Raw genomic sequence first — 12944 nt, 5'->3', positions numbered from 1 at the left:
AACTACACATTTTCGCCACACATACAAGGAACTTGCGAAATGTTTTCCAAAAGGAATAATTTTCGCCAGAACCACCTAAAAAAGCGAAAAGAAAAGCAAGGAAAAAGAGCACTGGAAAATAGCAAAGGTAAACAACACTACTTGAACACCTACTTGAATTTACTTCTTCAATAAGAATATACTGTGTGAGTTCGTTGCCAGACTCAAATTTACAACCTATATAATTTACTGTTCCACGAACGGTAACCACAATTCTGATTATTTACATTTTCATAGCATAGCATAGCATTCGCCTCCAAGAAAATTATGATCCACGTTTCACCTCTCGGGATTAAATATTTCAGGATCTTGAAAATATTCATCGTCAGAATGCATTGCGTAAAGTGGAAAAAGTATAATCATCCCCTTTGTCACCACTATCCCTGTGTCTCCTAATTTGTAATCTGCAGTTGCTACTCTACCTGACCTAAACAAATAAATGAATAAAAAATAAATTCAATCTAAATGGTATGTTTTAATATTAATCTTTCACATTTTTTGATCCTTTTGCTTAGTATGCTCTGGAAAATTTTTGTTTTCACTAATCTTATTATTCTCTCACAAATGTATTGATAATGTAGATTGATATGTACTTACAAATATATTGATAGTGAAATGGTTACCATTCTTTTATTTATTTGGTTTTTGTTGGAATTTACTTCAGATTCAGGGGTGAAAGCGAGACGGAATAGAGGAAAGGCTGGTAGTAAAACCATTTCAGTTATAGCTAGTTTTGGGGAGGAGTTTACTTATTATTTTTTTATATTTTTCAACAATATCTACTTTATCTTGGAAAAGAAGCAGTTTTATATATGAGCCAGAATTATAAAAGAAATCTTGATAGTTACAGATATTTCATTTTTTTCGAAAAAAATGCTGGAATGAAATGTTTTATGCACCAGGTGTTTCTCTTTTCCGTCTTGGTATATAAGGGCTTTCACCCATGATCAGATTATAGAAAAGTAAAACGAAATTCGTTTATCTACCGTACCAAAATATTAATTATAACTAACAAGTATTTTAATCTTTGTAACTTCAGCTAGCGTTCGTAAGTTTCGAATTAGATTTAAATAATACATCCGCCAGTGAAAACTTTTGATGGTAGATGTATTGAGTGCGTATTGAGAATTTAATCTTAGTCAGCGGTAAAATTAAATGCATAGAATTTGACTTGTTGGTATCTAATGCAAATGCTACCTGCTCAGAAATCATATAATTGTTTTGGTTTCTTCACAATCATATGGTGGAAACTTTTCATTGAGAACGCGTTTTTAGTACAAATAAAGCATTAATTTGGTTTGTATTGTGCGTGTAGAATATCATAGATAAACCATAGTTTGAAAGCCTTAAATCTTTTATGTTGAGTTTCATATATATATTGAAAATATAAACATAAAGCCGTGAGGGGTCAGTTGTTTGCTGACCTTGCAAAGATATGCGGTTCAATTCTCAGCGGAGGCTTTTTACAATGACAGTTGACCACTAAGGAGACATTGTCGACCCTCAACTTCCATGTTCTGATATTTTTGCAGCAATGCTTTATGCTTTTTTTCTTTTTTTTTAAACCAATAAATGAAATCTGGTATTCTATAGCTTTATATAGAATGCCTAAAATTGACCGACAGAGTTCCAAATGATTATTATGATATTAGTTCCAAATGATATTGTATGCGCTACCGCCAAGCATTTAATGGAATGCTTAATGACAAACCGGCAAAAGCGGGACGTACAATTCCTATTGAAATGGATCCGTGAATTAGGTAAGATCAAGTATTTGTGTATAAATGCAACAATAAATTTGTTTCCCAATGTAATTATTATGGTCTGGTTAAATTGAAAAGTATTAATTTCAATGGAAAATTCTGGCAGGAAAGGAATGCGCCCATTTTACAAGGATATTTAAGTGAAAGAGAATTTGTACTCACCAATATGTATGTATCAGATGTACCGTTTAGTTTTGTTGGATAGTTTCTCTATAAGTTTAAACACGTATGCACATGCTTTTTTCCGCTATATATGCTCTTTAAGCTACAACATTACCATTGAGTTAAATACTCTACAACATTCTGTAAAATGTACTTTTTTCAAAGTGTATCAGCTATATCAATTTTAACATAGATGATTTTAATGTATATATATATCAATTTTAAGCCTTTTCATCTTAACTTAGTTTAATATGTTGAACTTGTAATAATAAATTTTATGTCATGTTTATAGATGCTTGCAAAATGTATTTAAAAATTTGGCATGTATATGTTTGTTTGAGTAGGTAAACAATCCACCACCCAAATTTCTAAGGTATAATATGTTAATATACAATTATCCAATTTCAGTATTTAAGCTTTATAATGTTATAAAGCCATGTGATACTGCATGCATTTTTTTCTATTTTTTCCTTTTGTATATATGTAAATATGTAATTTATGTACAGCATTATGTTACTTAAAAATGTGTTAAAGAATTGGATAAAGTATGGTGTTGATGTTTTACTTTCTGGAAAAAGAAAGGGATTTTCTTTTTGGCTGATAGTTTCACAAAACAAAGTACAAATTATTGTACAAAAATTGTAAGTAGTTTTATGCAGCTTTCTACAGTGTTATGTAAGGCCAATGTAAGAATAATAATAATGAAAAAAAAAGCTGAAATTTATGTGACTATTTTAACACAATTATGTAGATTAAGTAATGAATGTATGTACAAATGGATTTGACAATTAATTTTTGATAATTAATTTTGGTAATCTTGCAGTTATAATATTCTGCATTTAATGATATTTTGCATGTGATATGGAACTCAGGTTTTATGTATAGCCAAGAAGTACACATTGTTTGTATTTGATAATTTTGTTGCTATGCTGCTATTGTCAACAATACTGTCTTTTGTATTTTTTGTTTTGGCAGGTTCAAAGGATGTTGTTGGCTCCTCGTGGTCCTCACTCACTTTAAGTAATTGGTTTTATCAATCGATTTTAATTTTAACATGTCAGGTAAGTTTTTTTCTCTTCCTAAGGGGGATAGTGTGATGTTGCTACATCACACGTGCGTTGTTTTTCTACTCCTCAATAGTTTTTTCAGTTTTCGTTCGTTTAACCGCAATAGCCTTTCCCTACTTTAACTTGATCAACTAATTTTTCTTATCGATTATCACCACCCTAAGTTTAACCGTATTTCACTTTGCTCTTTTCCGCGTGCCTTCTTGGCGGCAGTCGAGGAAGCCCCCGTGAGAGAGAAGCATCGCTCTCGTTTTTTTATAGCTTCAAGGCTCTTGCCTTCCTGCTCAGCAATTGTCCCCGCACCTCAGAACTACCCAATCCCCCTCTACAGGCTTCTCCCCCTTTTCTTAAAGAGATGTTTGAGAGAGTGATTTGAGAGAAAAACTGGAATTTCATCTAGATAGGCAAGAGAGGTATTGTTTCTGATGTATTTTGAACGCTTACTCGAAATTAATACTATGCAAATTCAGCCCATTGAAATTCATAGTCTGACACTTTTGAATCGTATACTAACTAATAGACAATGAATTAGCTCCGAGAACAGAGCTGCCAACAACAGCACTTTCATTTGGAGATTTTTTTAGTGGTAGCGAAACAGCCAATTTGGAAGTCTTAGACTAATATAATATTTGAAGTGACATTATTATAAGATTAAAAAGCAGTCAGAAACATTAAAAAAAATTGCCTTAGGAGTTTGACAAATGTGTTAACATTTTGCATTAAAAAAACACTGCAAAGGTACATTTCAAAATTATCTTTATTGTAGAAATCCTTGATTAATGATTTGCTACTCAAAATAAAAGATTGAAGACCTTCTAATTGAGTGTCAAACCCTTATATTCTACACACACAAATCGAAGTAATGCTTTATTTGTATTAAAGACGCGTTCTCACAAAAAAGTGTCCAACCAGATGTCCGGAAAGAAACCTACACAATTTTTCTATTTCAGCGCAGGTAGCATTTGAATTACATGCCAACGAGTCAAGTCCTATGCGTTGAATTTTACCGCTGACTAGGAATAAATTCTCATAATGTACTCATTACATCTACCAGCTGAAGTTTTCACTGGCGAATGTGTCATCTAATTGACCGATAGTTGCAAAGAAATTGGATTACATGTAGTTTATTAAAATATTTATTAAATATAATCAATATTTTGTAGTGGTAGATAATGAAATTTCATTTCCATTTTCTAATGTTTCAACGTAAGCGTTTGATCGAGGTACCTGCCTTGCGTTACTAGCCTATTCATCTGAGATTAAATTGCCAAATTCAACGGGCGAATGTGGTCGAATGACTAACATACAGAACAGTAAAATGTGAGATATATGCAAAAGAAAAATATTGGAATAATAATTGATAAGATACAAGTGCGATTACAAGAAGTCTGAGTAACATAAAAATTTGAAAGTTTAGGCTTAGGTAGTTTTTGAAGTAGCAGTATTATAGTAACATTAGAAAGTAGTCACATTTGTTAAGAATTTTACCTAAAGAGAAAAACCACAATTGTATCAGGTATCAGCAGGTCTGTAATAGTAGAACAACAGTTATTATTGCAAGCATTGATAATGACAACATTCTTGGTAGAACAGGAGTGTGCCATTTAAAAATTAAATGGGTAGGGAATGTTTGTCATGATTTTTCATCTAGTGAGAGAATTGACATTTTTATGAGTCTTATTGAATAAATTATTTAAAAATTATTTATTTACTAAGTATTATCTTTCAGTTAACGAGGTTTACATTAGAGTGCAATTTTTTTGTTGTTGCTCTTTTAAATATTTCTAGAGATATAATAAATCCGCAAAAAGTTATAATAACAACTTCTGACTGCTCTCCCGCCTAAACTATGGGAATCATGATTTGTAGATTGCGACTGCTTCCTGTTATTTTAGATTTAAGAATCCAAATCCAGTGAAAAAAAGTTTATTCAGTGAATATTTGTGAAACTGATTTCGGAACTTAAAATATCACCTGCACAAATTACTCAGCATAGCTAGAACCTCGAACTACCAGTATAATAAATAAATTTATATTTAGCTTTGCACGAGCCTTGTTCTGAATTTACATAAATGAATTTCTTTTTACAAATATCTCATACTTAACGCAAAGTTGTAATATAACTTTCTTTGATATACTGGTTGCTAAAAAATAAATATTTATGATAATATTTATAAAATTTTTACTTCGTTTTAATTTTTCACTTTGTTCTCTACTCCAGTTCAAGGCGATAAATAATTATGTACCTTTCAAAAAGCAAGCAAAAATAGTCAAATATTTTCAAAATTTTCTTTGTAGTTAGTTACCGTTTTTTTAATTATTTTGGCGTGTCCGGAGCAGTTGGCATCACTGATATCATGTTATACGCTGTCAACCAGCTGTTTTTCGCGGCCTATGTGAAAGGTCAGTGTCAGCAAACTGTGGCAGACGCAGCCTAAATGTAATTTCAGTGTGAGTCACCGGTGGCTGACGCGACCTAAATGGAAAGTCCAGTGTCGCTTACCGATGGCCAACGTGTTAAACCCAACGTGTTAAACATGCAGGGATTGATCTTTAGTTTCAACTGCGAATCTTTGAATTAGTGATAGAGTTTATGATAAATAGTGTTACATTTTACTTAACAAAATATCTGATTCTAAATCTGGTAACCAGGCCTGAAAATGTGACGGAAAAGAGGAAATACTGTTAGTAGAACTATTTCAATAACGGATAATTTTCGGCAGGATTAAATTTATTCTTAGCTAAAAAACAAATCATTGTTGTTAATTTTTTCTTGGAGAAGTAATTCAATATATAAATTTCATCCGTCAAAAAAATTTGGTAGCCGTGGATATTTTATTACTCCCGAAAAAAAGTTGAAAACGAAATTTTTTTGCTACCAGTTTTTACTCTGTTCCGTCTTTATACATATATATATATATATATATATATATATATATATATATATATATATATATATATATATATAGGGACTTTTAGACCTGCTGTTAACATTGTTATCTTCGAAATAAATACAAAATTTATATATTTTGTTAATATTATATATTAGTATTTATATATTAGTAGCGTTGACAGAGTGGCTAACAACAGCACTTTCATTTGGAGCTTTCTTCAGTGGTTGCGAAACAGCAAATATGGAAGTCTTAGACTATTACAATATTGAATTGATAGCATTTTAAGATTAAGCTTGCTTGATTTATTTAAATAAACTGGGCAAGTGGGCTGCAAAGCGTTCATCATTAAATTTCATACAGTAAGTTAAAATACATTGATCTGGCAAACATTGTGGTAGCCATAAAAAATCAAGTCGATTGCTTGTGAAATAATAAAACAATGAAAAAATTTAATATGACAAATTGACGCTTTTACATAACATTAGAAATATTGATTGTAGACTTAAATTAAAAATAAAGATAAAACATGATTTGATTTGTACAATAATTGATTTTTGAAAAATGAAAGACATAATTGATGAATATAGATAAATCGTTCCTTGATGCATGATGAAATAACATACTTGGCGAAAATGCAGTAAATATATTTTATCAGATAAATATTGCTCATTTAATACAATAGAATTTGCAAACGAATTTAACGTGCATAAGTTGATAAATATATATGCATAAATTGGCTGTATTATTAGAAAATAAATTTTAATGTAATTTTATTTAACTTAAGTAAAAGTCTGCTGTGTAAAGTTCAGTGAATTTAATGTCAAAGTCTTGAAAATAAAAATAGAACTCACTGGGATTGAGATGTTTCCCCGATGATCGCCCGCAGAAGGGGGAGCACTTCTTCATTTTTGAGCAATTCCTATCAATTAATCAAAGGATTAATGACACTAATCGGTGAGCAAGTTAAGGCGTCGAATTTGATGTTGCTCGAAGGCTGTTTCTGCTTATCCACCCAGTATAGTCGGCTGCATGGTTTTTGTTACAATTACAGCATTCATGAGACCTGTCGTTTTCAGCCCATTTAATTATAAGATCGAAATAAAAGTGGTGAATCGTATAAACCTACGAATTGTTTAGAAATACTGGTGGATAAAAATGTACTAAATTGAATGTTTTAAACCAAAAATCGCAATTATTAAACTACCACTTGTAAATATTTATTCACTGCACGGAGCAGGATGGCATCTCTGTGTATATAAATAAAACTATTTTTATGCGTTCTATATTGCATCTTCAAACCACTTTATTAACGATAATAATACCAAAAAAAAACTTAAAATTTCCTCGAATTATGCATTTCTAATAATCTTGGCTTGTGGAAGTCAAGAGCTACCAGTGTTTTATATATATATATATATATATATATATAAGTTCAAAATGAAGAATAAAACAAAGAAAAATTATAGACATATGAAGAAAAGGGGAGGGGGAATAATAAGTAAAAAATAACAAACAAAAGTTAATATAATATATATAATAAAAAAAATAAAAATAAAAAAATTAAAAAAAAAGATGAAATTTTATTTAAAAAACCGGAAAAATGAAACCGGGGAAAAAAAGATATAATCTTTTCTTCAGCCCACACGATTATATCAGCAAAACAGAGTGCTTTCTGATATTGTATCCATAAAGCCAAAGCAAAATAAATTAATACAATAGTGTGAGGAGCACTCAAAAAAATTTTTTATAAAAATAACAACAAATAAAAAAGATCACAAAAAGTAAAAATAGCATGTAAAAACAGAAAATAAAATAAAAAAATATTTAAAAGGGACTATAAAGCGAGTAGCAAAATCAGATCAACTTACCAGGACAGAAAATATTTCAAGAATGATTTAAAAATGTTTTCACAAATGCCAGATTACAAAAGATGAAAACAAAAGCTCAAATTGAGTGTAACAAGAGGGTTTTAAAGTGTAGTTCTTACTGCACTGCTGAAGTGATTTGTTTTTCTGAGCTTTGATTTGTTAGTTACCAAGGATGGGCCCGAAACGGATGTGCGCAAGGTAATATTATACTGGATAATTTTAAAAATTGATTATAAATAGTTTTAAAAGATAGATGTTTATTTAAGAAAAAATATAAAAAAGAAAAGAGAAACATAAATTTCCTGTTTTGCAAATAATTTTAGTCGCGGATTTGCACAATATGGATTAGCACATAGAAAAAGTATTTAAATTATCAAAGAAAAAATTTTTTAATAGATAATTTTAACACGGATTTGCCCGAAATGGATTTGCACATGGAAAAATTAACAAAGAAAAACCCTTTAGTAGATAATTTTAGCCACGGATTTGCCCGAAATGGATTTGCACATGGAAAAATTGTATAAATTAATAAAGAAATTTTTAGCAATCAATTTTACCCACGGATTTCCCCGAAATTGTTATTCTTAATTATTATTATTATCCGATTATTGTTTTTCTTAACTTTCTTCATGTTTTCTTGTATTTACTTATATATATATATATATTCATTACTACTAGTTGAAATTAATATCTTAGTGCAACGAGTGGGATCCTATTTTGTTTTCTTTAATATAAATGGCATAAAAGATTAGTAATGACAGTATGATATTAATAATAACTGTAATTTACCTGATAATAACCCCAGAGATGTATAAAGCATTGCACGGTATTCCTTACACTGATTTCCGGAATTCATTTAAACTGACAATTTTTCTAAATGGCTATCAACATTAATAACCAATTGAAAATAATTATTTATTGAGTAAAGAAAAATTTTTTTCCTTGAGCCGGAGGAGAGCTTGAGCTTCCTTGAGCTTATTGGGAGAAATTAGCCTTTGTGGAGGAATTTGGATAAAACTAAACCGCATTTGCGTCACACATGGAGAGGAAAACAACCCTCGGTTAGCCTAGTGGCAAAGGGACTTTTACCCATTATCCGTCTACCACTAAGGATATTTAACGTCTGCACTGTGGTCGTTGCGAGCAAGGTGCAAAATTCGTATCCACTAGATATTACTGGAATCCAGGTCACTTCATTGAAAAGTTAGCACTCTATCCCATGAGCAAACATGGCTTGCAATACCGGCATTGTCGACAACACTTACACAAGATAGAAATTCATGCGATGGAGTTTTTCTATACTTTTTAATATTAAAAATAATGAAAATTTTTTGATGCTTTTGCTCTGATTTATCACTGTATAAAAATTGCAAAACACATAAAATTTAATCGTTGAACCTATAAGTGGTTAATATGCTCTGGAAAATTTTTGTTTTCACGAATCTTACTATTCTCTCACAAATGTATTGATAATGGTTAGATGATAAAGAAGATTGATATATACTAACAAATATATTGATAACGAAATGGTTACCATTCTTTTATTTATTTGGTTTTTTTAAGAATTTACTTCAGATTATAGAAAAGGAAAACGAATTTTGTTTATCTACCGCAACAAAATATTAATTATAATTAACATGTATTTTAATCTTCTAAGCTGGGGCTGTCTAAGTTTTCTTGCTTTATCTAAAAAATAAATTGGGTACCTAGGCCGCGCAGCGGCCTCTAACCCATACATCATGAAGTAGAACATTGTATGAAAACATTTAAAATTTGCAACATTATAGCAGCAAGAAAAATCTAAATTTTATTGGTAGAGGATTTAAATAATGCATCCGCCAGTGAAAACTTTTGCTGGTAGATGTAATGAGTACATTATGAGAATTTATTCTTAGTCTCAGCGGTAAAATTCAATGCATAGAACTTGACTCGTTGGTATCTAATGCAAATGCTACCTGCTCAGAAATCATACAATTGTTTTGGTTTCTTCACAATCATAAGGTGGACACTTTTTATTGAGAACGCGTTTTTAGTACAAATAAAGCATTAATTTGGTTTGTATTGTGCGTGTAGAATATCATAGATAAACCACAGTTTGAATGCCTCAAATCTTTTATGTTGAGTTACATATATATTGAAAATATATATATGTGTGAAACCGTGAGGAAACCAGTGTGAAACCAGTTGTTTGCTGACATTGCGAAGATATGCGGTTCAATTCTCAGCGGAGGCTTTTCACAATGACAGTTGACCACAAAGAAGACATTGTGGACCCTGAACCTCCATGTCCTGATATTTTTGCAGGAATGCTTCTTTTTACCAATATATGAAATCTGGAATTTTATAGCATTATATAGAATGCCTAAAATTGACCAACGAAGTTCAAAATGATTATACTGATACTAATCCGAAATGATATATGATGTACTTATCCGAAATGTACTATATGATGTACTTATGTTTGTATGATGTATGTTTTTATTGCGGATAAACCATCTTGCTTTTGTTATTTTCCTGAGGATTTTATTCTGGCATATTTTGAGTTTTTAAATGAGTGATGTGGAGATGTTGCACCAAGCTGAACAGTGTTACCAACAGGCCTAAAATTCGCTATATATAAAGACGGAAAAGAGTAAAAACTGGTAGAAAATAAATTTCGTTTTCAACTTTTTTTTGGGAATAATAAAATATCCATAGCCACCAAATTTTTTTCACGGATACAATTTATATTTTGAATTACTTCTTTCCCGAGAAAAAATCAACAACGATTTGTTTATTGCTAAGAATAGATTTACTCCTCCCGAAAAGTTTCTATCATTGAAATAGTATTTCCACTACCAGTATTTCCTCTTTTCCGTCTCGCTTTCAGGCCTGGTTACCAGATTTAAAATCACATATTTTATTAGATAAAATGTAATATTGTTTATCGCAAACTCTATCGCTAATTCAAAGATACATGGTCAAAATTAAAGATCAATCCCTGCATGTTTAGCACGTTGGGCGCCACCAACGCTTGCGGTAATATTGCGGTCATGGCTTGAAACTTGTTAAAACTGAAATCAAAGTACTTTCGCGAAGGAAAAGTCGTGGGTAACAGCTAAACGGAGAAAATATTTGGCTAATGCATTGTTTAAAACTAATTTACTTGTTAGGATTGGAAAACGGGTTGAAGAATTAGAATATTCAATTAACCTCAGTTGTGTTGTACGTAAGACTTGGATATCATTAAAGTTTATATATTGATAAAGATTGCTTTGAAATTCTACTAAATATGAGCACCGAAGGCGGTTGCTAAAATATTAAGGTATATATTAAGGCTTGATATAAACCTTAATGCAATCCCTGAACAAATTATAAGACGCACTATAAGATTCTATGTAAAATCTTAATTATCATGTGATACTGTACAGCTTTATTGTTTTTACTCTGGCTTGGCACTTGCAACCAGCGTTCGTGTATCATTTGATTAAATTAGACGATATATAATAAAAATTCGATGAATCGATTAATTTAGACGATATATCATATAAATTTGAAATAATTATTATATTAAGTATTATATTTGTATATAATAATTAAACCAAATTATTAGATGATCCGTAGTGTTTTAATAATTGCATGTTTTGCACAAGTAATTCATAAACATAACAGGTAATTCAATTAAACATACAAGTAATGGGTTTTTATTCAGGAGATTTTGTGTCCTACTTCCTATTTGTATTTATTTTTAACGTATTGCATTACAATATTAACCAATGGATACACGGACATAAGCAAGAACAAACCGGTTATATATAAAATTATTTATTATAATAACGCATGAAGTTGGGCAGAAACGTTTTAACTACATAAAACAAATTATAAGGATGATGATGATCATCATTATCATTAAAATTTATCTGGGAGCCTGAGACCGTCAAAGGCCCTTTTCTAACTCATCTTGAAATTTTATCTTTAAGGTGGATCTTTCTGGTAATTTGATTGCAATTTGGACTGAAAAGAAAATCAAATATTTTGTATTTTAGATAAAGTTGCGTAGCTGCAAAAATAAGCTACCGTGGCCTGAGGTTTAACCCTTTCGCGCCGACTGTCACAAATACGTGACAGCATGAAACTGTATCAATCAGGATAAAAAGATAAAACTGGTAATCAAAGTAATTCTTTAGCAGTTTATTTGTGGGCGGAGTTATAATTGTTTGATTTATTTAATTCACCATTACTTTGTTCAAAATAAAACTATTTAGTTATACTTTGAACTAACATTGATTATATATATGATTAAACTAACAATAATTAAAGAAAAAGCAAAGTAAGTCTGTCAAATTAGCAATGACTACATTTAAGTTACCGCTTTTTATTTAATTGCAACCTGATTCTGATTTTGTACAAATGCTTTTCTGAATCACCCGTCCCCAAGGGGTTAAGTCTTATATTAAGTTTTCAAAAGTAAAATTTTTTTTAAAACCTGCGGTGTCACAATTTATGGTCTTTTCAAAAAATTTGAAATTTAGTTTTGCAATATAATAATCTAAAAAATCTATGTTGAGACCGCGATGTATGCTCTTATTTGGGATAAACAATCTTGCAACTAAAAAAACTAAATTTTAATTATAACAAATAGAAAGTAAACAGATCTTTAAGATCATCTGAAGAATCGAATTTACTTAATGCTTGAACATTCTAATCGTAATATATTCATATCAAGGATAAAAAGTAATCTAAATATATCGATTGTCAAAGTGATCTAAATAACTAAGAACTTGTGGGAAATCAACTTGCTTTCCAAAATGACCGTCAGCGAAATCTATCAAAAATATTTTCTACATTTCTTTTCATTTTGTAGTCAAAAATAAAACGATATTGAAATTTCTTTATCTACCACATCAAAATATGAATTATAATTAATATAAGTTTTAATCATAATGCAAAATATATCTGTCAATTTTACAAACGTCAAATTTAAATAATGCATGCGCCAATGAAAACCTCAATTGGTAGATGCAATGAATACATTATGAGAACTTATTCATAGTTAACGATAATTTTCAATTCACAGAACTTGAGTCGTAGGAATAAAATCGAAATGCTACCTGCTCTGAAATTGGATATTTGTTTAGGTTTCTTTAAAATTGTAGGTGGACATTTATATGT

The 12944-nt window shown here is 30.4% G+C and overlaps 1 protein-coding gene across 1 annotated transcript in view; it reads right to left on the bottom strand.

Moving 5' to 3' along the window:
• Positions 1-318: 318 nt before the first annotated feature.
• The window catches only part of LOC147808566 (zinc finger BED domain-containing protein 5-like), an 88366-nt gene continuing 75740 nt past the window's right edge, over positions 319-12944 (bottom strand). The window contains exon 3 of the mRNA XM_087162620.1: positions 319-466. Within this exon, the coding sequence (XP_087018746.1) occupies positions 319-466 (148 nt within the window). The remainder of the gene's footprint in view (positions 467-12944) is intronic.

This window comes from Parasteatoda tepidariorum, chromosome 5, assembly GCF_982258835.1.
Source record: "Parasteatoda tepidariorum strain Cologne lab strain chromosome 5, Ptep-v5.0, whole genome shotgun sequence".
Taxonomy (NCBI): Eukaryota; Metazoa; Arthropoda; class Arachnida; order Araneae; family Theridiidae; genus Parasteatoda; species Parasteatoda tepidariorum.
Note: the sequence above shows the minus strand (reverse complement) of the source record. Positions and strands in the feature narration are given on the sequence as shown.